Source organism: Lissotriton helveticus, chromosome 8, assembly GCF_964261635.1.
Source record: "Lissotriton helveticus chromosome 8, aLisHel1.1, whole genome shotgun sequence".
Lineage (NCBI taxonomy): Eukaryota > Metazoa > Chordata > Amphibia > Caudata > Salamandridae > Lissotriton > Lissotriton helveticus.
The window spans coordinates 376,655,994-376,683,576 of record NC_136069.1 but is presented as its reverse complement, the minus strand read 5'-3'; the positions used below and the strand labels follow the sequence as shown (position 1 = coordinate 376,683,576).

Sequence of the window (27,583 nt, the reverse complement as noted above, 5' to 3'; positions counted from 1 at the left end):
GAATGCGGCCGTTTCCCTCATGGCAATGTCATCAAGGGAGCCGTTGCCCGCACGGCGGTGTTGCAGGTAAGAGCAGCCGTTGCCCTCACGGCGTGGTCCCAAAGAGAAGCTGGGAGCCCCGGGAGCGTTCGGCGCCCCCTTCCTTTAAGGCGCCTCTGGGCGCGGCAATGGCGTCACTGGAGTGCCGAGCCCTGGGGCTGCTGGGGGATGTGGTTCCCCATGTCGGAATACGGCCGTTTCCCTCACGGCAATGTTATCAAGGGAGCCGTTGCCCTCACGGCAGGGTTGCAGGTAAGAGCAGCCGTTGCCCTCACGGCGTGGTCCCAAAGAGAAGCTGTGAGCCCCGGGAGCGTTCGGCACCCCCTTCCCTTAAGGCGCCTCCGGGCGCGGTAATGGCATCACTGGAGTGCCGAGCCCTGGGGCTGCTAGGGGATGTGGTTCCCCGCGTCAGAATGCGGCCGTTTCCCTCACGGCAATGTCATCAAGGGAGCCGTTGACCTCACGGCGGTGTTGCAGGTAAGAGCAGCCGTTGCCCTCACGACGTGGTCCCAAAGAGAAGCTGTGAGCCTCGGGAGCGTTTGGCGCCCCCTTCCCTTAAGGCGCCTCCGGGCGCGGTAATGGCGTCACTGGAGTGCCGAGCCCTGGGGCTGCTGGGGGATGTGATTCCCCGCGTCGGAATGCAGCCGTTTCCCTCACGGCAATGTCATCAAGGGAGCCGTTGCCCTCACGGCGGTGTTGCAGGTAAGAGCAGCATTTGCCCTCACGGCGTGGTCCCAAAGAGAAGCTGTGAGAAGTGGAGGAGTAATTCTCCTCCACTTGAGCCTCCGAGGAGAAACAGTCCTCCACCTGAAACGCCACACCCTGGTCCCTCTTACGTATAAGAGCCTTCCAGTCCCTACCCACAAATTCATTCACCAGATTACCTCCCCACTTGTCAAGGCTGGCAATGTTCACATAAAATGTAATCAAGAAGTGGTCAGTCCAATCCATGGGTAGGACTTCCCCAATATACACTTGATCATCCTCCGAAAAAATAAGAACCAACAGGTGCCCTCCAGTATGAGTGGCCTTGAATACTTGTTGGCGAAGGCCCAGACCCTCACATGACTGAATAATGTTGGCCAAGCACTTATCAAGGGACCCATTCAACCAAAGGTTGAAATCACCCAAAATCAGCAGTCTACGGTGTGTAGCGGCCATGTTGGTAAAGATCTCCAGTAACAGCTGCTGCTGTTGCACACTGAAGGCCCCTGGAGGTCGGTAGCAGATAATCCCTGTTAAAGTCTGGCCAAGAGCACTCCTAATAACAAACCCAAAGAGTTCCACCCATGCGACCCCATCAATATCAATAGTAGCCAGATTCAAGGACTCTCTATAGATCAATCCAAACTCTCCCCCCCTCCCCCTTAATCTCGGCTTCTGGAGGATTTTATAACCAGGGGGGCAAGCCAAACTAAGATCGACCTCACAATCTGCGTGAGTCCAGGTTTCTGTCATACACAACACTTCAAGCTTGTGCACTTCCAGTAACAACTGAATTTCAACCTTATGCTTGGGCAGCGATCTGACATTCAATAACCCACTTGGTAAAAGGTCCTTAACACAAAAGTCAGACAGTGGAGATGCAGTCTCTGCAAGACACAGAGCTCCCCTACCACTAGCCCCTCTGTTGATGAGATGAAGTTCTGCACTGGAGTAACAAAGCGGGCATCTTGCTTTATCCAGATCCAAATAGGCTGTGGGAGAAGCAGCATGGCCGGCGCTGAGTGCGTCCTTAGCGCGGACGGGCGCAGACGGACTTGCCTTTGGCGCCCCCGCGTCAGCATCTCTTTTATCCTGGACACCTCCGACTAGACCGCTAACTTCCAGAAAGGTGGGACCGCACGCACGGACGGTCCCCGCCTATCAGGAGAGCGGAGAAAGACATAATGCGAAGAGCCCCGTCCCGCGCACAATGAATCAGCCCCAGCAGCCCCGGTGAACAATTGAAGAGATTAAAAACAGGTAACACTAAAACATATGTCAGCGTGAGCAGCTCAAATAGCCCCCAACAGAAGCTAGCCAAAAGTCACTATTAAAACACATAAATGTGCATATACAAACAGTTTATGAGTGTGTGAAATGAGATCTGTCGATTGGGAAAACTGGAATCATTATAATCGTATGGAATATAATGAATCAGAACAACTAATAGTACATAAGAGAGGTGAGTTGGAAGTTAAAGAAACCTAGTGGAGTCAGTGCAAGTAGGAATATTGAATAGGTATTTTAAAGTTCAGGACCAGCGAACAATGAAGTAGCATGTGTGGAGAGAGAGAACAGTGGCTAGTGGTGAGTATTGAGAGGAAATTAACATATTATCCACAAGTAGATTGCACATAAGTGCTAGGACAGAGAAAATGGTCTTCTCCTGGTTATAGGAGAGTTAAAGCTCTGTTCTGCAAACAACAGAAGACAGAAGGCCCTTTTCTGTGCATGGTAAGATAACCTCACAGACTGTAAACAGAGCTGTGTTCATCGCATCAATCAATCGATCAATCAATCAATCATAGTATTTGTAAATCGCGCTACTTACCCGTGAGGGTCTCGAGACGCTGGGGGTGGGGGGGTGCTGCTACTGCTCGAAGAGCCAGGTCTTGAGGAGTCTTCTGAAGGCCAGCATGTCTTGGGTCTGCTGTAGGTGGGTGAGGAGGGTGTTCCAGGTCTTGGCAGCGAGGTGGGAGAAAGATCTGCCACCGGAGGTCGCTCTTTGGATGTGGGGGACTGCGGCGAGGCCGGCGGAGCGGAGCTGGTGGGTGGGGGTGTAGAAGCTGAGTCGTCCGTTGAGGTACGCTGGTCTGGTGTTGTTGAGTGTTTTGTGTGCATGGGTAAGGAGCTTGAAGGTTATCCTCTTGGTGACGGGGAGCCAGTGCAGGTCTCTCAGGTGGGGTGTGATGTGGCTGCGGTGAGGGATGTCGAGGATCAGACGTGCGGAGGAGTTCTGGATGCATTGCAGTCATCTTAGGAGTTTGGCCGAGGCTCCTGCGTAGAGTGCGTTTCCGTAGTCCAACCTGCTGCTGACAAGGGCCTTGGTGACCGTTCTTCTTGTTGCGGTGGGGATCCACTTGTAGTCCTGCGGAGTATGCAGAGGGTGGTGAAGCAGGAAGAGGAGCAGACGGCATTGACCTGCTTAGTCATGGAGAAGGTGGAGTCGAGGATGATCCTTAGAATGTGTGCGTTGTCGGTGGGTGTTGGAGCTGTTCCCAGTGCAGCCGGCCACCAGGAGTCGTCCCAGGCCAAAGGGGTTGATCCGAGGATGTGGACCTCCATCTTGTCCGAGTTCAGCTTCAACCAGCTGTTTCTCATCCATTCGTTGACGGCCTTCATTCCTTCGTGTAGGTTGGTTTTGGCGGTGGGGGGGTCTTTTTGTGAGCAAGAGGATCAGTTGGGTGTCATCAGCGTTGGAGATAATGTTGAGGTCGTGCTGTCGGGCGACGTGGGCAAGAGGTGCCATGTAGATGATGAACAGCGTTGGGCTGAGGGATGCGCCATGGGGTACGCCACAGATGATCTCAGTGGCCTTGGAGCGGAAGGGGTGGAGGCGGACGCTCTGTGTTCTGCCAGAGAGGAAGGAGGTGGTCCAGTCCAGGGCCTTCTCATGGATTCCTGCGTCATAGAGGCAGGTTCGTAGTGTGCGGTGGCAGACCGTGTCGAAGGCGGCTGACAGATCCAGGAGGATGAGGGACACTGTTTCTCCGTTATCCAGCAAGGACCTGATGTCGTCGGTGGCGGCGATGAGGGCGGTTTGGGTGCTGTGGTTGCTGCGGAACCCAGACTGGGACGGGCCCAGGATGCTGTTCTCCTCGAGGTAGCGGGTCAGCGGTTTGTTGACGGTTTTCTCGATGACCTTTGCCGGGAATGGGAGCAGGGAGATGGGTCGGAAGTTCTTGAGGTCCTTGGGGTCCGCCTTGGGTTTCTTGAGTAAGGCGTTGATCTCGGCGTCCTTCCAGCTTTCCGGGAAGGTTGCTGTCTCGAAGGAGATGTTGATAACTTTCTGGAGATGGGGTGCGATAGTTGTGCTGGTGTGTTGAAGATGTGGTGCGGGCAAGGGTCTGACGGTGATCTGGAGTGGATGGAGTTCATGGTCTTGCAGGTTTCGTCATTGTTGATGTTAGTCCAGGAGAGCAGGCCGTTGGTGCTGGTGTTGGTCGCGGGGGTGGAAGTCTCAGTGGTTGTCGAGGTGTTCGTGGTGTTGAAGCTGTCGTGGATATCGGCGATCTTGCGGTGGAAGAAGGTGGCCAACGAGTCGCACAGGTCTTGCGAGGGTGGGATGTCGTTGGTGGATCGCATGAGTTTATTTTAGTTATTTTTCACCTTATTAACAGGTGGGATGCCAAGAAATACTGGCACAGGAAAATCAATACATTTTTAATTCTGGAAAGGAATAGCAACCCAGAGGTCATACAAAATGTATATGCATTTGTGGAAAGCTAAAAAATAACACTAGGGGGGTGATCACAAACGTATTTATGAGTAGTGGACACAGTACGACAGGAGTGTTCTTTTATGTACTCTGACATGCCTATGTGAGTCGTATCTGAGCATCAAACTCAGTTTTAGCAAAAGAGCAAAGAGGGCACAGTTCTATTGGTGCCAAATTGTGTGAATATTCCAGTTTTAGATGTTTTGGGGCCAGTATACAAAACCAATTACAAGTATGTAAAAGAGTACTACAGCGTGCAGCAGGCCGGGTGCTGGTCCATGCAGTGAGGCCTGCCTGACCCTAACATGGCGCCCACACAGTGAATAAAGGCCCCGACTTGGCTCCGCTGGTGGTGGTGGGAGAGTGGAGAGAGGCAGGCAAGGCTCCTTCCGCCCTTCGTTCTTCTTGCTCTTCTTCTGTTGCTGCTCCATCTAAGAAGGGAAGTCTGCCAGTCCTGCTCTGCTTCCATCGCTTGGGACCTGACCCTAAGATGGCCCCCAGGGGCTAACCACGAGCAATACCGCCTAAACTCACGTCTGGAGATCCCAGAGGAAAGTGAGTACTTGTTGGGGACGTCGCTCAGGGGGGAACCCTGCTGCCTATTTTGGCGCCGTCCATTGCTCTGCCTCTATGCCACCAAAGAAGGCGACAAACAAAGTCTCCCGCTATTTCGCCGCCACAGATAAGAGCCCCCCGCCCAATAAGACAGATCCCGCGACGAGGAATATGGCCCTCACCAGAGAAGACCTAGTCGCTCCACTCCAAGATTTTAAAACCGAACTGTGTCAGGAACTTAAGCAAGATATGTGTGCTTCTATAGCCCAACAGCGGAGGTCCCTCCTGGACTGTGTCTGACCTTAAGATGGCATCTGGAATTCATTCGGACCATGGTTTCTCCCCCCTCTAAATCTGACAATCTCTGAGTACTCATGATCTCCACACTGACAGTGGAGTCCGAGCACTATGTCCGACGCCCGGTGGAGCTGCTCTGTTCAGCTATCGAGGAGATCGGCCTTGGTTCATCCCCTGACCGTCACCTACCCAGCCGGACTTTGGGCACAGTTTCTCTCCCCGTCTCCCTGTTTCGCCCACCCCCATCATATTACTGTAACTATTCTTTTTCCTTGTCTCCTGTCTATATATGTTCCAATTTAGCACTATTTCTTTCATTGTCTACTTCCTTTGCTCCTATCCCCTCTCAACTGAATCTTTCCCCTTGCCCCCTACACCACCTAGCCCCCCTGTCCTTTTTGTACCCTTTACCTAAGCCCTCCTTCTCCCCTTGCTGGGGAAAGATCCAATATTTATACTCTGGAGTCTCAACGAACCCGCTGAGAGAGTCCACAGTGCCTAGGGAGCCACTCACAGTTGAGGTATGGTATGGCACCCCTTGCCAAAGCACTCCCTCTCCCCTTTTTGGGGAATGATCCAGTTTGTAGTCCTTGAAGTCTCAGTGACCCCTCTGAGAGAGTCCACTGCCTTTAGGGAGCCTCTTGCAAAAGAGATGGGGAAATGATACCACTTCTCCTGGGATCGCAGTTTACTGGACTTTGGACGCAGCTCTGACTCGTCTACCGGTTTGTATCCGCGTCAACCCCCCCCTCTTTCCATGCTATGTTTTATCACCACCCCTCTTCCCCTCCTCCATTCTCTCTACTTCCCCTGCTCTTACGCCCTCCTTTTCTGAATATCTCCCCTTCCCTGCTTGTTCCCTTACGTATATGTCCTTTTTGTTTGTCTCGATCTTACTTGTCACTATGTTGCCATGCTCTAATAACTGTGTAACCTTTTGTAAAGATGTAACCTGCAATTTATGGTCTGACACCGACAGCAGAGACCTAGCACTTTGACCTATGCCGGGTGGAGCTAACTTGATAGCTACAGAGGAGATGGGCTATGGACTTCCCACCCAGCCATCACCTACCCAGCCGGACATTGGGCAGACTTTTTCCTTCGTCTCCCCGTTGTATCTTGCTCCTCGTTTCCCTTTTACCCTTACCCCCTTACCTTTCCTCACACCAATAATCTCGTCTTATATGCTATTTAAATGTTTCGAGCAACCAATGTAACCTAGAGACCTAGCTATCTGACTGATGCCCGATGGAGCTACCTTGAGAGCTAAAGGGGAGACTGGCTGTGGATTCCCTCCTCGGCCGTCACCTACCCAGTCGGTCATTGGGCAGATTTTTCCCTTCGTCTCTCCTACCGTCTACCTCTCCTCTCCCTTCTCACTCCTCCTCTCCCCCATCCGCTCTATTTGTCTCCCCTTCTCACTCTTTAATGTGTCGCATATATTTATCTATACCCCCCTTACCCTTCTAAGCTCCATTTATTTCGTCTTCTACTCTCTTGAAAAAAGAAAAAAAAAAGAATTCTAGTAGCTGATGTAACGTGTAACTGATGTAATTTTGTAATTTCTGTGGAACCTTATGTAAAGCGCTCTGATACCTCCGGGTCTAGCCAGCGCTATATAAAACTCTCAAAATAAAATAAGGAGTACTACTTTACATACTACAAAATGCTAGAAAGGATGACAAATGCACAGCATCCTTTTCCTCAAATATTTTTTGCGGCAGTGGTGGCAAAATCAGGGAACTAATTCAAACTAATGCACAGGTAAGCATTCATGACATAAGGACAAATGTATTTGTATTTGTATTTGTATTTATTTTACTTGTAAAGCGCTAACATTCATCCTGAAAGGACATCACGGCGCTGAGAAAGAATTGCAAGTGACTTGATGACAGCAGTAATTGGAAATTATTGATCTGGCCTGGGAAAAAGGAATGTTTTTAGTTGTTTCCTAAATGAAAGGAAGCAGTCAGTAGTTCTGAGTTTAGGAGGTAACTCGTTCCACTTTGTTGCGGCAATGTGAGAGAAGGCCCTCTCTCCCATCCTGACAGTCCGAGCTCGGGTGATAGATGCTCTTCCTGAGGTCATAGATCGCAGGTTTCTAGAGGGTTTGTGGAATCTAATCCTGTCATGTAGGATGATGGGGCCTGTATCGTAAAGGACTTTGTGAGAAATACACAACAGTTTAAAAGTGGCTCGCTGTCTCATTGGGAGCCAGTGGAGCTCACGCATGCATTTTTTTGCTGAGTCGTATTTCCTTTTATTACAGATGGCTTTGGCAGCGGCATTCTGAACCAACTGCAATTTGGAAAATAGGTAGTCTGCCATTCCCACAAACAGTGAATTACTGTAGTCCAACCTGCTCATCAGTAGAGCTTGGACTAATGTTTTCCTGCAATCTGTCGGAACCCAAGGAAATAGTCGTCTAAGCATCTTCAAGAGGCCGAAACCTCTGCCGCAAACTATGGAAACATGAGATTTCATGGATAAATCTTTATCCAGTGTTATTCCTAAATTTTTAGCTTTTATAGTTGGGTTAGGAGGCAAGCCCAAATCACTAGGCCACCAACTGTTGTCCCAGACATGTGTGCTTCTGCCGAACAGTAGAATTTCAGATTTGTCAGCATTAAGTCTAAGACAATGGTCCTGCATCCAAGTTGCCAGTTCAGTTAGGCAGTTCGTCAATCTAGTTTTGGAGTCAATGCAGAGCTGAAGGCTAAATATATTATGACCGGTATTAAATATGGAAGTGAAATGGAAAGCTATATTATCCTGGTAGGCACAGCCAAATTATTTATGTAACCATGACATCTTCCTAACTGAGCAGGCCTGAAAACAGATTTCAATGGACTCGTCTTCATAGGAGACATTGAACACGACTGTAATATGACCACAGGAACCGGTCTCAAACGTAGAGATATGTTAGTATAAACGTTTATCGCCATTTTCTAAAGGTCAACAGTAGAGGTATAGGAGATGAACTATAGTTACTTACCTGTAAACTGTGGTTCTCCAGTATTGGTGTCTTTCATAGATTCACATGCTTGAATATCCCCCGTCGTCGAAGTGGGAGTCCCACGGTACATAAAATAGCAGTCATATATGCATGTATACATGAAAAATATAACTAATAAAAATATACATACATATAGTGCAGTAAAATGTAAATTCTAAAAGTACCATAGAACATAATAGGCCCATTGAAAAGCCTAAGGGAGAACTCACTTTAGTAGCATATCAGAGTCATTATGTGTTGGATCACATTCCAGCCAATCAGGCTGTAGCCTCCTCTAGAACCTTCTCCTCAGAAGCCCAAGTCCTCAGATTTTCGTAGCACAGAGTAAGTAAAAGTGCCTGAGGAGAAGAGAGCCTCTGAGGGGAGGATGGGAGGGTCGCATGTGAATCTATGAAAGACACCAATACTGGAGAACCACAGTTTACAGGTAAGTAACTATAGTTCTTCTCCAGTATTAGGGGTGTCTTTCATAGATTCACATGCTTGAATAGAGTAGAAAGCAGTAAAAACATCACAGGAGTCATAAAGGTAATACATCAAGCAAAGAAGGTAAATATATATATATATGGTAATATGCACTAAATACCAAAACATAATCATGAAAAAACCTTTATGACTGGAGGCGGGTAGCAACAGAGGCTCACCTTTACTGGAAAAGATTCCGCAGCACCGCTTGACCCACTGCCGCATCCGCGGCGTCCGTTGATTGCAGGCAGTAGTGCTTAGTAAAAGTATGGCTGCTCGACCAAGTAGCAGCTCTGCAGATCTGGCGTAAGGGTACCCCCGCAAAAAGGGCAGCCGAAGTAGACACTGCTCTAGTTGAATGAGCTCGAACAGGAGCAGGAAGGGGCTTTCCAGCCCGTTGGTGGCAGAAGGATATGGTAGAGGAGATCCACCTGGTTATAGTCTGCTTGGTAACAGGTTGTCCTTTGCAAGTTGGACCATATGCCACAAACAATTGATCCGATTTTCTGATAGGTGCAGTTCGTTGAATGTAGAATTTGAGACAACGTTTCAAATCTAATGAATGCAATGACCGCTCAGCTGGAGTTTGCGGAGCAGGAAAGAAAGTTTTCAGAATTACAGGTTCGTTGAGATGAAAGTCACTGGGAACCTTCGGGATGAACTTAGGATTAGTTCGTAATGTCACAGCCTCTTTGGAGAATTTTAGGAAAGGAGGCTGTATGGTAAACGCCTGGATGTCACTGACACGTCTTGAGGACGTTAAGGCGAGTAAAAGAGCAACTTTCCACGTGAGAAATTTAAGAGTTGCCGAGTGAATAGGTTCAAATGGTGGTAGAAGTAGTTGAGACAAGACCAAATTCAAACGCCAGGCAGGCGGAGGGCGACGGATAGGTGGAAACATCCTAAAAAGGCCCTTGTAAAATTGTTTAATGATCCTTGAAGAACATAAAGATGTGGAACCATCATGGCGGAAACGGGAAATCGCCGCCAGAAACACTTTAAGAGTTGAGTGGGACAGACCTGATTTTGCCAGGGATAAAAAGAAAGGTAAAATTTGTTCAGGTTTTGCAGTCATTGGGTCCAAATCCTTGGTGCGGCACCAGACACAGAAACGTTTCCACTTGAGTTGGTACGTTTTTATGGTGGAGGGTGCGCGAGCCCGCGCTAACACCTCCCTGCAGTCCTTGTCAATAGTTAAACGTGCAAATTCATTGTACTCAGGTTCCAGGCATGGAGTTGAAGCTATGCTGGATCCGGATGACAAATTAGTCCCTGCTGCATCGTGAGGAGGTGCGGCAGAGGATGGAGTGGCAACGGATCGGACTGCGAGAAGAGGAGCAGGTCCGTGAACCATGGACGTCTCGGCCACTTGGGTGCGATCAGGATGATGCGACAAGGTTGGAACCTCATCCTGTGTAACAATCGAGGGATCAGAGGAAGTGGAGGGAAAGCATAGATGAAATCGTTCGACCAATCGATCGAAAATGCATTCCCGCTCGACTCTCTGTGGGGATGCCGACTTGCAAAGCGTGGGCATTTCTTGTTGACAGCAGTCGCGAAAAGATCCATCCGTGGCTGGCCCCACCGCCGGAAGATGTAGTCGACCGTGGGCTGATTGAGTTCCCACTCGTGATTGTCTGATGACGCTCGGCTGAGTGAATCCGCCAGAACATTGGCCACACCTGGCACGTGAATGGCTGTGAGATGAATTTGACGTTGAATCGCCCAATCCCATATTTCTTGTGCTAGTTGAGAAAGTGGAAGAGACCTCGTGCCGCCCTGCTTGTTGAGGTAGTGCATGCTGGTGGTGTTGTCCGTCCTCACCAGCAAAGTGTGTCCCCGCACTAACCTCTGGAAAGATTTGAGGGCTAAGAAAATCGCCAAGAGTTCCAGACGATTGATGTGCCAAGTTCGTTGTATTGTCGTCCACTTCCCTTTCACAGACATGCCGTCGAGATGCGCTCCCCAGCCTTCGAGAGACGCGTCTGTCGTAAGCGTCAGAGTTGGGGGTTCGTCCTGGAATGAACGGCCCGCAGATATGTGTGGAGGGTGAGCCCACCACTCCAGCGCTTTCTGTATGCGAGGTGTTAAAAGGACCTTGTCCTCGAAGGACCCCGACACCTGTTTCCACTGCCTGTCCAGTTCCTCCTGGAGAGTCCTCATGTGCAATCTGCAATTTGGAATGAGGTGGATGCACGAGGATGCCATGCCAAGGAATGATTTGAACATTCGGACAGAAACGGACAGTTTTGATTGGAGGGAGCGCACCATCATTAACATGCGGTCCTGTCTTTCCTGGGAAACGAACACTTTTCCCTGCCGAGAATCTAGCAAGGCTCCGAGAAAATTTCTCCGTTGCGATGGTTGAAAGTGTGACTTCTGGCAATTGATTGAAAGCCCCAAGGCGTGGAAAAGGGAGACGCAAACTTGAGTGTGCTGCTCCGTCTGGTGAAAAGTGCTTGCCTTGATGAGGCAGTCGTCCAGGTATGGGTAAAATTGGATACCTTGGAGACGTAGGAAGGCAGCTACGGGGGCCAAGATCTTGGTAAAAACTCTTGGTGCTGAGCGGAGGCCGAATGGCAGGACTTTGAATTGGAAGTGTAGCTGCCCGACCGTGAAGCGGAGATACTTCCTGTGTCTGGGATGGATTGGCACATGGAAGTAAGCGTCCTGAAGGTCGATTGTGGAATAGAACTCGCTTGGATTGAGAAAAATCAGAATTTGGATCAGAGTTAACATCTGAAAAGTTTTTGAAATCAGAAATTTGTTTAGAGCTCGTAGATCCAATATTGGACGCCTTTCCCCCGACTTCTTCTTTACTAAGAAAAAGCGGGAATAGAACCCCTTTCCGCGTTGATCTTGCGGCACTAGTTCGATGGCTCCTTTTTTGATCATTAAATTCACCTGGGCCAGAAGGTCCTTGAAATGAGGGGGTGGTGGCCCCGAAGGTGGATGATTGGGTGGAAATTTTGTGAATTCCAGGGTGTGTCCTTTGGATATAACGTCCAGGACCCATTGGTCGGAGGTGATTGTGGACCATTTGTAAAAGTATTTCGAGATGCGACCTCCAAGATGTACGGTCGGCAAAAGGAAGGGTCTGAGGCAGTCACTGCTTTTTGGTGTTTGATCCACCTCTATAAGTGGATTTCCTTTGGTAAGGCCTGGAGGTGGATTGTCGAGTTTGAGATTGATAGGCACCCCGCTGTCTGTTATCGTTGTAGGTGCTGAATGAACGATATTGACTTGAGCCACGAAAAGTAGAGGAGCCTCCGCCTCTACCCCGTGCACCCCGAAAAGGCCGTTTCTTGTATTGTAGGCTCGCCAAGGATTTCGCAGTGTCAGTGTCCTTTTTTATCGCCTCAAGGGCATCATCCACATGTTTGCCAAACAATAATTCTCCGTCATAAGGTAAATCTAGGACTCTTGCCTGTACTTCAGGACGGAAAGTGGTAGAGCGCAGCCAGCCTTGACGCCTCAAGACTGCAGCCCCCGCCAATTGCCGAAATCCCGTGGAGGAAATATCGAGTGCACAATCAATGATTTCGGAAGAAATCAACTCTCCCTCGTGAATAATCGCCTGTGCTTCTGTCCGGATTGCCTCAGGCAGCTGAGGAATCAATGCAGCAATCTCGGACCACATCTGGCGGTCATAACGGCCCAGTATAGCCAGAGTGTTTGCTGCCCTCACTGTAGTAGCCGCAATGGTCGTGAATTTCTTTCCTATGGAATCCAATTTGCGGCCTTCCTGATCAGGAGGAGACGTGAGTGGCGTTGCAGGATTGCGCGATCTTTTTTGCGCAGCCTGAGTTACTACCGAATCTGCCTTCGGTTGAGACACCAAGCAGGCCGGAGAAGACGCCGGTGCTTTGTATTTCCTGTCCAATCTGGGTAAGACCGCAGGAACAGAATTGGGACGTTCCATCAATTTAAGGCCTTCCTTCCAAATATATTCCACGATTGGTATAGTGTGGGATTGCCTTTGTGAGATGTCTTTAAAGTCATATAGAAAGCAATCACTTTCATGCTGTTGTTGTTCGACTTTGAGATGAAACCGTTTTGTAGCCCGGATCATCAAATTGTGGAAATGTGCCATGTCCACTGGGGGCGAATGTAGAGGCGAGGTGGGCGGAGTGGAAGGTGTTTGAGCCCTATAATCGTCCCACTCAGCCATGTCGGCGTCATTGTCGTCGTCATCTGTGTTGTGAGGATCCGGATCCTCGTCGCCAGTGTCAGGGCGAGCACCATCCGGTGAAGCCGGTGAAACTGGTGTAGGTGCCTGAGGAAGTTGCGGTTGAGGCTGCGGAGGAGGCAGTGGTGCTGGAGAAGCAGGAGTAGAAGAAGGAAACCTGCGGTTATAATCATCCAGCATGTGCTGAAGGTTCATCACCAAGGACAGAGGTATCTGGGTAACAGGCTCTGAAGGCACCGGTTCGGACGTATCAACAGGAAACAAGTCAGTCCCATCTTCGACATTGTCCACCACATCACCCTCGTCACTATATTCCTGGCACTTAATGTTCAAATCCGAAGGACTTGTTGCCTGTTTAAATAATCCTTCCACTTCCGAATCGTTTCCGGATTCTTCCTCACCAGACTGGAATAATTTGTCTGGAAGACGAGCACCACTCCTCACAGGACTCAGTTGGATGAGTGGTATGGTCCGCAAAGAAGAAGCAGTAACCACTGTGTAGATGGAAGCCGTTTTTGGTAGAGGTTGGTGCGACGCCAACGAGCCCATTGGCGTAAATGCGGCACCGTCAGCAACACCCTGAGGCGACTTGGACGGGATTTTCTTCGTCGACGAGGATTCCTTGTCCGTCGACGGGCCCGTCGACGGGAGCGGGGCTTTGTTCGTCGACGAGAGTGGAGCTTTGGCCGTCGACGACGAAGGCGTCGACGGTATGAGAGTCGTCGACGAGGCCGTCGACGAAGTAATGCTAGTCGACAGAGACGTCGTCGACGGGGGCACCGTCGACAGGGTGCTGGGTGGAGGCTTGGTCTTCGTCGACGATGGATGCGCCGACGATGGATGCGTCGACGGCTTCGTCGTCGACGGGGCGCTGAGTGGAGGCTTGGTCTTCGTCGACGGTGTATGCGTCGACGGCTTCGTCGTCGACGGTCTATCCTTGACGGTCGTCGACGAGATCTTCACCACTGAAGAGATGGGTCTCACCTTCGAGGTCGCCGTCGACGAGGTGGTCGTCGTCGACGTAGCGCCGGTGGACATGGAACATGTCGTCGTCGACGTGGAGGTGGTAGAAATGGATTTCGTCGACGCTGAAGACGGGCTCGTCGACGCGCCAAAACCAGATTTCTTACTGGTAGGTAAGGCTTTGGGCGCAGACGTCAGAGAACCAGGTCCCGTAGACGTGCCCTGAAGCGAATCCTGTGGGGAGACAATCCTAGAGGACTCCAACAGTCTACTCTTCTTGAGAAAAGGAGAAGGAACCTCGGTCTCAGACCCACGCTTCTGAGAGGACTTTGAAGCAAAAGATGACAGGCTCTCCACATCAGAAACCACAGACTCCGAAGTCTTCAACTTCTGTAGCCACAGAAGGAGACGGGCCTCTCTATCTCTCAGAGTCTTAGGAGGGAAAGTGCGACAGTACTTACAGTTTTTCACCTCATGGTCTGGGTAGAGACAGTAAATGCATTTACTGTGTGGATCCTCGTGGAAAAGGCGCAGTTTACCACATGAAGGGCAGGCTTTAAACAGAGATTTCTTGTTTGAAGACATTTTCTTGAAGAAAAAACAGGTAAAGTAGAAGAAAACTGAGCAGAGCTCAGGGAGACTCCCTTCACACGACGTGCGGTAGAAAATCTGAGGACTTGGGCTTCTGAGGAGAAGGTTCTAGAGGAGGCTACAGCCTGATTGGCTGGAATGTGATCCAACACATAATGACTCTGATATGCTACTAAAGTGAGTTCTCCCTTAGGCTTTTCAATGGGCCTATTATGTTCTATGGTACTTTTAGAATTTACATTTTACTGCACTATATGTATGTATATTTTTATTAGTTATATTTTTCATGTATACATGCATATATGACTGCTATTTTATGTACCGTGGGACTCCCACTTCGACGACGGGGGATATTCAAGCATGTGAATCTATGAAAGACACCCCTAATACTGGAGAAATCATGGTGAGTTAGGAAACGTCAGGAGCAGTTTTAAGTTGATTATATATAGAACAAGTATTGGTGAAGAGACAACGTCTTAAATTAAAGGTGGGCTGTTTAATCAGACAAAATGTGAGAATTCTTCCAAATGTCCGAGAATAATCCGTAATTCAGCATCAAGCTAGGTAGGACTTCCGAATCTGAACTGCCCATGTGCAAAGGAGCCATGGAAGAATTACTCAGAACGTAGATTTAAAAAAAATGCAAACTTGCATGAAGATGAAACTAAACATGTCCTTCATTAAGCAGTTCTGGTGAAAATAAGTTAGACTTTGATCTTAATAGAAGGCAGCAAACACAATTGTAGTCATAAATACTTCAGACGTTGATGCAATTAAAATGGTATCCATGCAAGTCACTGGAAGCATTAACTATCTGACATTTTATTTTACTTCACAAATTTAAATCTAAAGAGTAACGGGAGGGTGGGGGTCTATACGAAGCGAATGTAAGTTAGAATAGGTGTTATGATTACCAGTAACAAAGTACAGAAAAGGTATGCTGAAATTCTTTAGCAAAAGATACAAGAGTTAAAAAAAACTCTGAAAGTGATTTAAAAAACACATGAAGCCTGTAAGTCAATATCACTGAAGGGTTTTGCTACTTTAACAACTTGGCAAAGATGCGTTAAGTTCAGGAATGTAGTAAAATAACTATTAAAAAGAACTAGTTCTCCATATTGCTACATTATGTCATGTTACACGGTTTTTCTGTAGCTCAGCATCTGCCAGTTTCTTGGCCTCCTGGAGGTTTCATCTTTCACAGGCAGAGAGAAGTTTATTGAGGTAGAATTGTAGAATAAGAAACGGATTGAGGGTATAGTAAATAAAAATCCAAGAATGAAAAAGCAACTGCCTTTGTAATGAATTGGTCACAAACGTTTTTATAGCAGTGATGGCAAATAAAATGCTGCCACTCTCCGATCATTATACCTTTATCTCATCTTTAGAGATTTGTTGAAGAGTCAGTTTAAGGGCTATGTTGTGTACTGGGAAGGGCTATTACACGCACTCCATCTAAACTGGTGTGGCATAGCACTTTATTGCCTGTTCGTCTTAATACAATGAATTAAGAATTTCAGTATAATTCCAGAATCAATTATTTTATCAAATAAATATGGCCAACACAACTCACACCATAGTCCTCAGCACCAAGACACCCGATGAAGCCAGGCACCCTTTTTAACTGCCACTTAAATTATTCACTTTGACTATTCAAATTCAAACTTATTTGGGCATTTGTTCTTGGGTCTTTAACAAGCAAAATAAAACATGTGTAATCATGTAGTTACATATTTAATACAGATGGTGCATGCAAAGGCTTTTGTGATAGTTTTAAAGGGGAGTTGTGAATGGAGATTATAGACAATAAGTAAGCCACAGCTTTGTATCTGGGCATGGATGACTTCAAAGAGGGTTGTATTTAAGGGAAATTAGGCCCCTTATGTATCTCCCCATTTTACCTAGACACAAAATGGGTCCAACCCAGGGGCGGCTCCTCTGTTATGACGGAGTAGCGTCGCCCCACAGTTGGAATAAACAGATGCGCGTAAAATAAAATGATAATAAAGCAGCTAATAAAACTGCTTATAATCATTTTAGTTTACTACGGCCCGCCGCCGAGTCTTGAGGGCGGGGCTGCCAGTAGCAGGAGGAGTGGGGAGCTCAGGCACTGCCAGTGCGCATGTAAGTTTGGCCAGCCATCCACAGCCAGCCAAACCGACTTGCGCACTTGAATATCTCCAAGCTGTTGCATGGAGCTATCCGCAGGGTGAATGAGCACAAGCTCTCAGTCCCTGCTGGAGCATGGAACCAGCCCGCTGTGGCCAATCCCTTCGCTCCTCTCATGCTGGGTAGTACCAGCATGAGAGTAGCGCCTGGATTGGTGCAGGGCACTCTGGGAACCTGTGAGAGAATCGTCGCAAAGGAGCTGAAGAGGTGACAAAGCATCAGACGTCGGGCCTTCAGGTATTTATTTTTATTTATTTTTTTAATTCCCCAGCTAGCGGCCGCCACTGGCCCAACCCTTTAACGTATATGGTCTAAATGAATATGTAAGCAGTAGAAGGATAACAAAAGGGGTATGAGCCCCTGCCCAACTCAATATAGAGAGAGATATGATGGCGACTCTCAGTTCAACAATTCAGAAAAGTAAGAGTAAGAAGCATTGTTTGTGGATGATTCCCTTTTGTCCTGCAGGCCCTGGATGCCGTCCTATAGAGGACGTGAAATAACAACTCAAGTTCAGAAGGGAAGAATCAACTGATGCAAATGCAAAGAAAACTGTTGAAAAGAATGCTTTTCCACACACACTCACAATCTAACTACAATAAACAAAACCCGGTGTCTAGAATAAACTTCTCAATGCCAATTCCACATCCTCACAGGTATAACATTACAAGTGAGGAAGACGATATTGTTCCACCTTCTCTATTTCATCTGCTTCGCACCTTAACAGCAATACTAAGTTTTAGGACTGGGGATTGGCTGTTACACATGACTTATGAGGTAAAATATTGAAGCCTCCTAAAAGGGGTGATATTGTGTGATAAATGCAAGCCCTTCAACTGTTCCTCTAGCTCAGGTGCTTTGCTCATTGTAGGTGTACGCAGACAGTCAGTCTGGCAGAAGATACTACTTCTTATGCAGACACTTGATGTATGACCTAACTTGGTCTTGGACTAATCATGAACATGATCCAGGTTGCAAATATGAAGTACTGCTCAGCAAGCTGGCACCACACCTTCCAACTACAAAACGTTTCACAAAGTAAAGCACAATCTTGTTCCTTCTGCCAAGCAAACGTTCCCTCCAAGCTCAAAATACAGCCGGGAAAATAATAAATAAAGCTTGTGAAGGAAAGGCAGCTAGTTTTTGGTTCCTAAGCAATGATTCACAGAGCAAAAAGAAGGTTTAGTCTAACAGTACTTTTCTGATCTCTTATTGAATAAGATGACAGCACTATATACTGTCCTGTAGGTATGCCCTCCCTACATGACTCAACTGGCAAGAATGCCTGGCTTGATTGTTACTAAGTCAAACTTTAGCATCTTCCTTCTGCATGGTAGAAAGTCACAAGGAATCCACAGTGCACAAACCAAATCCAATAACAAACTCAAGACAAAAATTATAAGTATTATTTTGATTGCTTGTGGTAAACCTACTTTCTCTCACTCAACAGTCATTTTGGGACCTTGTCAACTCCACATAAATTTCAAGTGACAAGCATTTAGAATAATATGGAGCACATGTATACTTCATAGCTTCCTTCTCTAATGTTCTTGTAACTCTGATCTGGATTATCTTCAGTTTTGCCTATTTCTCTCTTTGACACTAGGCAATTCTAAGAGTAAAGCAGAGACTCTGTTAGATTGACATTTCTGTACCTTGGCTTCATAAAAAGTAAAAATCTCATAGACATACACAGATCACTTTCAAAGAAAAAATGGGCCTCAATCAGCCAATTGATGTCTGCAGAAAACACTAATTAGCATGCCAATCGAGAAAACACGAATAATCTTTGTTTAAGACTCTCTTATTAACTCTTGATATAAGTGCTAGTCACTTCCTTCTCTTGCTTGACAATCGTTTTACATTGTGTTTCGAAATGTATTTTGTTGTCCTTTTGACTTAATGCTCTGCTAAAACTTCACGGCCCCTTCTAGTAGTGCTGTTACATGTTGATCACGTGCTACTTCATCTTCCCCTTGCACCCCCATTTACTTTTTATGTTTCAGGTACCTCTTATGTCTCCTTATTGTATTGTACTCATGCGGTTTCCTCATGTCAACGTTAGTTATTTTGTACAGCTCTCTGATACCAGTCTGGGTCTTGTTCGCGCTTTATAAAACATTTCAAATAAATAAATAAAGTAGAGTGTATTCTTTAAGAACTGGGTTCTGAGAGGCCGTAATACGGTAAGCAATATTTCTAATATACAGTGCTCTGTTCCTAGGAATTTCTATATTGTCAACATTTAAAGATGGAAGAAAAATATCATCTAGATGGACCACCCCTCTGTACAAAACCGCCTTGAGTACAAGATCTGGCACAGTGGTGTTTGGACTCCAAAGCCACTAAATCTTAGGACACTGATGTGAATGCTACTGCGAATTAAGAGTTCACTATGAGTTTGGATACAAAACATTTTGTAACAAACTCGGGTGAATTTTGACTCTTTCGTGTTTTACTGTGTGCTAAATTCAGCTGACAATCGGCAATCTAAGAAACAGAACCACAGCAAAACTTGCCAGGATCAGAATTTGAAACCCCGCCTACTACTCAAGACATCAACAGCCAGCACAGGTCAAACATACTAAGAACATGTTTGAAACATGTTTGAAACATGTTCTTAGTATGTTTGACCTGTGCTGGCTGTTGTTGACACTGATCATCAATAGGCATTTTGTTTTCAAAAACTTTATGGATGGGGTGACAAATTGAGAAATAAAATATCCAAATTTAATTGATCAAAGACAAGCAGCCCTTGAATCCTAGGAAATCAAAAGCGGAAAGACATGATACCTGGAAAATAAATCTCGGTGCCTCCATACATTACATCTGGCAAATGCTAAATCTAAAGTCGTTTTGAATAGTTTATGAAATATAAAATCAGATTTCAGATATAGAAAATAATAGATGATGAGATCTGCAAATGCAGTAATAAAAAACGGAACATATGCAAAATAATCAAGGTAGAGGTTACTGTAAAAAAGTTGGTAAGTGGTGTCGTATGCAATAATTAAAGCATTTCAATCCTTGATGTTTACCGTGATTAAACTGTACATACAACCGTGATTAAACTGTACATACAGCCTGTCGGACCTGTCAGCCTTAGGGTGGTCTTCCCCTACCTTTTTGCCCTTGCGCCTCCCATTTTTTCAGTACCTTTTTGTTGGACCTAGGACTCTGGGCGCCTCACCACTGCTAAACAGTGCTGAGGTGCAGGTGCTCTCCCCTAAAACCTTGTGACGCTGGCATATCTGCCACAAGCCCCTGCTACTGCAGTAAGGCTTGACTCTCCATAGGCTAGCATTGGGAACCCCCCCCTTATGGGATAATTTCTGACAGGGACCTAATAAGTCTGTCATGTTTGGTCTTGTTGGACTTGGGGCGGGGATGCTTTCCAATGATATATGGGGTTTGGGCACACCTGCGCTAGGGATCCCACTTTTAGAAAGTGGACCTTTTCCTGCCTACACTTAGTCTGGGCACTGTAGACTCCCCCCCTCCGCATATTGATAGCCTGCCTGGGTTGGGATGTGGGAGTGGTTATTCACACCTTCTTCCCTGGGATGAGCTGTGATGGGCTGCCCACTGTAGCCTTAACGGCCCTGTCTCTCGTCAATGTGACAGCCAGGTCAGGGAAGGCAGGGAACATACCAAAACTCCCTGGACCCTTCCAGAAGCCCCTGCCCCCAGACTCTTCCAGAGACTTCTACCACTTTCTAGCCCCTAGACTGTAAGATATATATGGGAGGGTCCTCGCCTCACTTCTTTGTTACACTGCTGGACCGGGAAGAATCCCTGCTGGAGTGAGGACTGCTGCGCAGGAGGATTGCCACTGGGAAGGAGGCTGACTGCTTCAAGGAACTGCTGCCCCACAACCTGATGAGCTGCCCTACTGTCTGCTGATCCTGCCCTGCGAGGGAGAGCTGGAAATAACACCTCCAGAGTGTCTCCACCATATTTTTAACAACTGCCTATCTGGGACTACCAACCTTTGTCTCTCTGTAGAGTTCGAAAGGACAGCAACATCTTTCTCTGAAGAAACTACCTCTGCAGAGCTCATAAAGGCAATTCTGTGTATCCCCTCCAAGAACTGCTGCAGCCGCATTTTTGTTGAAGACTACAGCCTGCATGGAAACTTGCCTTCCACCGTCATCAGCGCCGGCCGTGGTGTAAGTGCCTCAAAATTGCCCCCCACTTCACCGCTGCTGCCTGGGGACCTGATCGCGCTGTGAGGATTTTATTTGAACGGAGGAGCGCTGTTTCACCCATTATCATCCCCACTGGTCCGGGCACCCTGCCGCACTGTGTCCTGGAAGCGCTGTGAAGAAAAGCCGCTATTTCACACCCCAAGGTCACAGCCGCCTGCCCTTGCCCTGAGGAAAGCTGTGCATGTTACCCTGCACCACCGCCGGACCGGTAAGCACTGTAGATCACCGCCGCTGCCCGGGACCTTATGGGTGCTGTGGATCCGAGATTGCTATCAGGAGAAAGCACTGCTAGACCCCCTGCACCGCCGCCGGCCCGTGAACCACTGGTGGCCCGTAGGGAATCCCTTGTGATGTCAGGGACCCGCCGCACTGTAATTGGGCGCCGGCTCGAGGGGCGGGAGCATCGTCCTGAAAGCCGCGCTGGGAGCAAAGAAGCGCAAGGCGTCACCCCGCGACTCGGCCCGGGCCCGCTGCTAATTGGAGTGACGCGGGAACCGAGCCGAATGGTCGCCCAGCCCCGGGAGCCTCGAGCGGATGCCGGCCTCGTCCTTCCCCCGCACATAAAAGCACCACATTGTGCACCAAGCTCCGGTGCTTGGCATTGCCTTGGGCAGGTTATAGGACAGGTGCTGGGTGGACGCCTACTTGCTGGCGGGGACTGGGCTAAACTGTAAACGGCCTACCCAGGATTGTTCTCCTCTGCGCACTGTGCCTCAGATCACGGGACTGCTGGGGACAGTCTGCATGCCATTGCGGGCCTGTCCGCCTGGACTTATTGGTTTGGGTCATCTGTTGAGTACCGACTACCTGTGCTTGGGGGCATTGGTGTAATTTCAGCCACCGGGGAGCTGTCTGTATTCCACACAGGAGGCTCTCATTACAGTATGGCCCTAATCATAGATAAATACACAAAGGCTAAAAGGGGGAAACTTTTTCTTACCTTCTAAGATTTGAGCTCAGCGTTCGACTGCGTTAACCACAACATGCTATGGGCTATTCTAGAAGGCCTCAAGGTGGACCCGGTCTTACTATTGTTTTTAAAGGAAATGTACAAGAATGCAGGGGCGAGGGTGCGCTTTGGGAAGATGGGGAAGTGCTCGGCTAAATTTCCCATCGAAAAGGGCGTCAGACAGGTGTGCATACTGGCCCCCTTTCTCTTCACGCTTTATATAAATAGCCTGGGTCAACACCTCAGTAGAGATCTAAATGACTAGCCGACCGTAGGGGGCACCCCCGTTCCCCATCTACTATACGCCGACGATGCGGTGATCATGTCAAGAACACAACGGGGCCTCCAAAGGGCAGTGACCAGCTTCGCCATTTATATGAAAGAGAGGGGCCTAAGAGTGAATATATCAAATACATTTACCATGGTCTCTGGTAAGAATAGAGGTACACCATGTAACATCTTCATTGAAAATAGAAAAATAGAAAATACTGACAATTTCTGTTACTTAGGCATTACCTTTGATAAGAGAGGCACTTGGAAATCAGCGATTAAGGCTAGAAAGATGATTCTCACCAGAGCTGTGGGGGCTGTCTTAAATTTTGCAAAAAAGATAGGAGAAAGACCTGTGAAAGAGATGTTGGAAGTCTACAAGATAAAATGTATGTCCACCGGGGTTTATGGGGCAGGGATATGGGGCGCTGAAGGGTCAGATGCAATACAAATTTGTGAAAATGGTTTTCTTCGTTTCCTCTTAGGCGTCCCTGCCTCCACTGCTTCCTATAGTTGCCACCAGGAGTTAGGCTTCACTTACGTATCAGATATTACTAAGATAGCCCCGCTGTTACTGTGGCACAAGGTACGGGTAACGGACGAAACAGACTTTAACAGGGATGTGATACAGGATTGCCTTAAGTTAGATGGGGCCAAAGAAATGATATGGTTTAATTATATAAAAGGGTTAACGAATGCCATTGGTCATCCCGAACAATTCACTGAGCCCAGTAGCTTGAAAGATATCTCTAGGAAGGGTCCGAAGATATCTTGATGAGCTAAGATGGGATAAAGAGAAAGAAAAACAATCGGTAATGGCACATCAATTGATCTTGAGTGGTGAGGGCACTCAACAATATCTTTTGATAGTACCGAGCAGCTTTCGCCGCATGATATTGGCCCGCTTCCGACTTGGCTCTTTTTTTAGAATGGTTTTATTTCCAGTGATTAATGCTTGGTCAGCTGATACACTTGTATGCCCTTGTGTTGAAGCATCATTACAATCAACTTTGCACTGCACTTTATTCTGCAAACTCTTTACGGTACCCAGAAAAAAATATTGGATGTCAATTCTCAGATGCTGGAATATTAGATACTGTAGGGCAGCATTGCTAAGACTACAGAAGGTTAGAATCACCAGTGATTGTTCTGGCTGTATCATCGTACTTGAAAGCGATAATTAGGTCCCGGTCAACAATGTAAAGTAATTTCTAGTTTAGAGCCTTATCCTTTTGCTCCAACGACTGTGAGGTTTACTTTTATTAATATTTACTGTCAAGATTTGTATTCCTATTACATATATTTTATAAGTTTTAGTCTAAGTTTTTAAGAATTAGATTCTCGATCATTGTAAGCGAATTTATGATCCATCTGCTGAGCTGCCTGTATGAAATTCTTTGTGCAGTTGTCAACCTTTTTATTAATTTATTTTGTATTTGGTTCTTTCGATTGTGATGACGTATGTATTTACATATCTTTCTTTTTCTTGCTCCGTGTGCTTTTATGAATCCTTATGTAATGAAATCGAATAAAGCTTTTACTTACTTACTTACTTACTGTATTACCCCTAGTGGGAGCCCAGAGGGGTTTTCTCCACTGTTTTGTTCAGCCCCACATGTAAAGTACCGTTCTCCAAAACAGAAAAGGTGCCCCAATACTGCAAACATGGCGTAATCTGCCACACAGGAGGAACTGTTGTGCCCCGAGGTGTGCCCTCTGAGAGACAGTTCCTACACGCCTATTTGGGATTAGAGACCACCGATTCAGTTCCCTTGGGGATACTACCCTCAAAGACAATATTGCTGGCAACCTGTGATTTTCTACGTGAGGAATCTTATTAGTTTTGAACCATGCGCAATTTCTAGATAAGGATTACTCTACTTCCTTTATATGCCACTGGATTCACCTGATGGGTGGTCTTGTCAATTGTGGACCGTGCATACATTTTAGATAAAGATATTTTTTTATCAAATGGTGTCCCTTTTGTGCGTGTTTTACTGTGTACTGTTGTAGGTGTGTTACACAAATACTTTACACATTGCCTCTGAAGGTACGCCTTCCTGCTCTGCGCCAAGCTACCCTGTCGAAAGCGGTGGTCCCTACTTGGACTAGGGTACATACCCCGGCCAACTAGAGACCCCGGTTCTAACACAGCCGTACTTATTTTTAGCATAAAATGTCAAAATATTTAAGGTCGCGAAGTTAATTTAAAAACATAACACAGCTCCAAACGCAAAGCAAATGCACAAACATGAGTCAGCTTTTACCAGATTTATAAAAAAAACCCCCAAAAAAAAGTAATTCACCTAAACTAGGCAGGCACGTGCGAATTAAAGCTGTTTTTCTGTTTTTCCGATCTTTAGAGATGGATGAGAGGGGCTGCCAGCTCCTTTTCACGCCACAATCTAGGTGACATTTGTACTAGGCAGAAGACTGTTATTCTGCTGTCTACTTGCTGTTGTTGAGAATGATGAAACAGTAAAATTGCATTTTCCCATTATTATTTCTCGACATTCTTTGGCAATGCTTTGCTGCATCTAATAAAGCTTCAGACGAAGCTGTCAGTCGGGGAAATGGCAGAGGAGCAGGGAGCAGCCACCGCCGCCTCAGATTAATCTGAGGGCTCATTGATAGGTTGTACATGTTTTGATCAAATCTAATGGGAGTGCCTCAGAGCTCATCCCCGGGGTGGCAGCTGATTTCCAGTCAAACACGTTCAAGGGGCTGGCACTCGGGCCTTTCTAAAAAATAAACATGTTTAAAGGGCTCAGGGAGCCCGCGGCCTCACCTGCTATGGTGTTGAGGAACATCAGGTATTCAAAGTTCGAAATCTCCCGTCGCTGCCAGCGCTGAGTCATGTTGGAGGATTTGAACAGCTGTCTGGGCGTAGCCAGAGAGATTCTCCTGAGAATTAACATATTAAAAAGACATTAAATCATCAGCAAAATATGAAAATGATTTTCATGACATATTACACACATTTTGGGAAAATATTTGCACTCCACAATCTCTCTTAGACATGGATATTTATGCTCAAGGTACTGATGGCATTTATTTTCCCACAAAAAAACAAAAAAGTACAAAAGTAGTTTTGAACCAACACTGTTTTTCTAGCATTTCAAATACATTGTATCATTATGAGGGCCAGTCAGGGAAAGGGACATTGCGATGAGGGTTCATAGTCTTCGATCCGTGTTCTATCAAGGAGCTAGCAAGCACCCAGTGTGACCTTCTGCAAGTGTGTGATTTATGATTCTACATATGGGAGCGCACCAGTGTGGAGATTTATTCCCAGGGGTCTGGGTGGTTCCTTCAAAGTATACATAAGCCTTTCCTGGACTTATATGGTAAATAATAACTATTTATCAGTACACCCCATTAATACAAATTTAACACCAAAATACAACAATAAGCAACATAAAGGTGACCAATCCACCTTTTTGACAGCCTTCTACTGCGTAGCAACACGTGCCGCCGCATTTTTGTAACTTTTGATCCATTTGAGCTAGAAACATTTTTGTTAGGAACTGAAAAAATGCTGCAGATTGTGGATTATGTGGCAAACGCGACAAATTCACAATTATGTAGAAAAGACAGCGGCTGCAAAGTTGCACAATTCCAGTAGCCCTTCCATTTGTTATGGTTGAAAGGTGTGCGCAAGGTCACTGAATGTGCCATTGTCAATAGGCCACTGAAAAGACAGACGAAGGGTCCTATCTATCTGCAGTTCCATAGATGCATTTAGCTACAGGGGATGCACTAGGTTTACACTAGAAGGATCTCCACTGGATCCACTAGTGCAAACCTGTGAAATGGTGGCCAGCTTGCCAAATGGCTGCCTTGTCAGAGTGACGTCATCCCACCCTTTTGAAGGTGGAGCGACTGTCAATTTTCCCTGCCCTCGGCCACCTGACATGAGTAGGGAAAGACAGAACGGTGCCTTTATGCATTTAATCTTTTTTTCTTGATGAGAAAATATACAAACTCATTTTGTGGGGGTTTCTTTTCTCTAGACAAACATTTTGCGACCATGTTAAACCTCTTGCTTGTCAAACATCCCATGAAGGGGTGGCCCATCAGCGGTTCCCTTCACAGTCCATTTCCCCACTAGACAGGGAGGGCAGAAGCCTGAAAGAAATACGCGCTTTCTCATCCCCCACAGCATCCTTTGCATATTAAGACAACACACGTACTCTGCAAATAATTGCATTTCACTTGTCCCCCAAAAAAAACCTTGCCATTTCATGGTTATTTTGTCCCTCTCCCCCATAACACAAGGTGCTACAAGTTCCTTTCAATACAAAGCAGTCCAGATACCTGCAGCATACAGGTGGGCTGCTCTCTTCAAGCCAGTGGCGTAGTCAGTGTGTCATGGGTCAGTGGGCCATGAGCCAACAGGCCCACGGCTTGGGCTTTAAGGGGGATGAAAAAACTGGGGGTCTCTCAAAGGGGCATGGCCAATGTAATCAAGGGCGTGGCATAAAAATATGCAAGCTAAAAATCTGTGCCGCCCAACTTCTATTTTGCTGTTTCTGTCATTACATCCAGATATATGATACAATAAGTAACATCATAACAGAGGCGCAACTAGAGGCAAATTTCAGGGGGGGGCTAAGAATTTTTTTTGGGGGGGCTGAATCTTCAAGCAGCATGCAGAGTGGAGCTGCAGGGGCTCTTAGAAGGGGTGAATCAACAGCAAGGCCTCATTAACATGCAAATGTTCTTTTAAAGACCTGTGAAGTGCTCAGGTGCGGCTGTGTGTGTGCCCGGGAAACTGTCTCATACCGGGCTACCACACACGGTGGGGGAGGGGAGGGGGCTGAAGCCTTTTGAGTCCAATGGGTGTTGCGTGCCTGCATCATACCCACAACAAGTCAGGACTATTGGCTTTGTCAATGGTTGTTAGTTGCATGAGATAAATAAGCAGCAACTGTGGCTTGTATATAATATCGTAAAAGCTTCCACTTGAAGCCCCGTTGACACCCCACGATGTTGCTGCTCCTGAGTTTCAAAAAGAGAAGGGAAATCCAGAGAGAAAATGACTCTCTTTAAAGGATTTCCCTCCCCCTACAACGCTCACCTGGCATGACGTCAAGCCGTAACTTCTCCACTAGTGAGAAGTAAGCACTGTCTGAGTCACAGTTTGAGCAGCGCACATCGATGTGCCTGCTGTCACTGCAGTCTGGAAAAAAATGGCCCGCCAGTGCCAGGGCTCGAAACAGAGCTCGATAGAGACCCGTTTCGAGGCCCCCTTTAAAAAACTGCTGGTGCTCAGCACCGGTGAGACCTGGCCCACTTAAAGCGTTGCCCAAAGCTGCTGCTTGAACTGTCAGTGGGCCCCTCGAGCCTCGGTGCCACTGCACCTGCTACACCAACAGAAGCTATGCCCCTGCTGAAAACCTCTACGTTCACATTGAATAGTGCTACGCAGACCTAGATGTTAACACTT

The 27,583-nt window shown here is 47.1% G+C and overlaps 1 protein-coding gene across 7 annotated transcripts in view; it reads right to left on the bottom strand.

Annotated features, from left to right (window-relative positions):
• The window catches only part of NBEA (neurobeachin), a 1,787,704-nt gene that overhangs the window by 330,871 nt on the left and 1,429,250 nt on the right, over window positions 1-27,583 (bottom strand). For all 7 annotated transcript variants that reach the window (XM_078657170.1, XM_078657173.1, XM_078657172.1 and 4 more), the window contains one exon: window positions 24,923-25,038. In XM_078657170.1, the coding sequence (XP_078513296.1) occupies window positions 24,923-25,038 (116 nt within the window). The remainder of the gene's footprint in view (window positions 1-24,922; window positions 25,039-27,583) is intronic.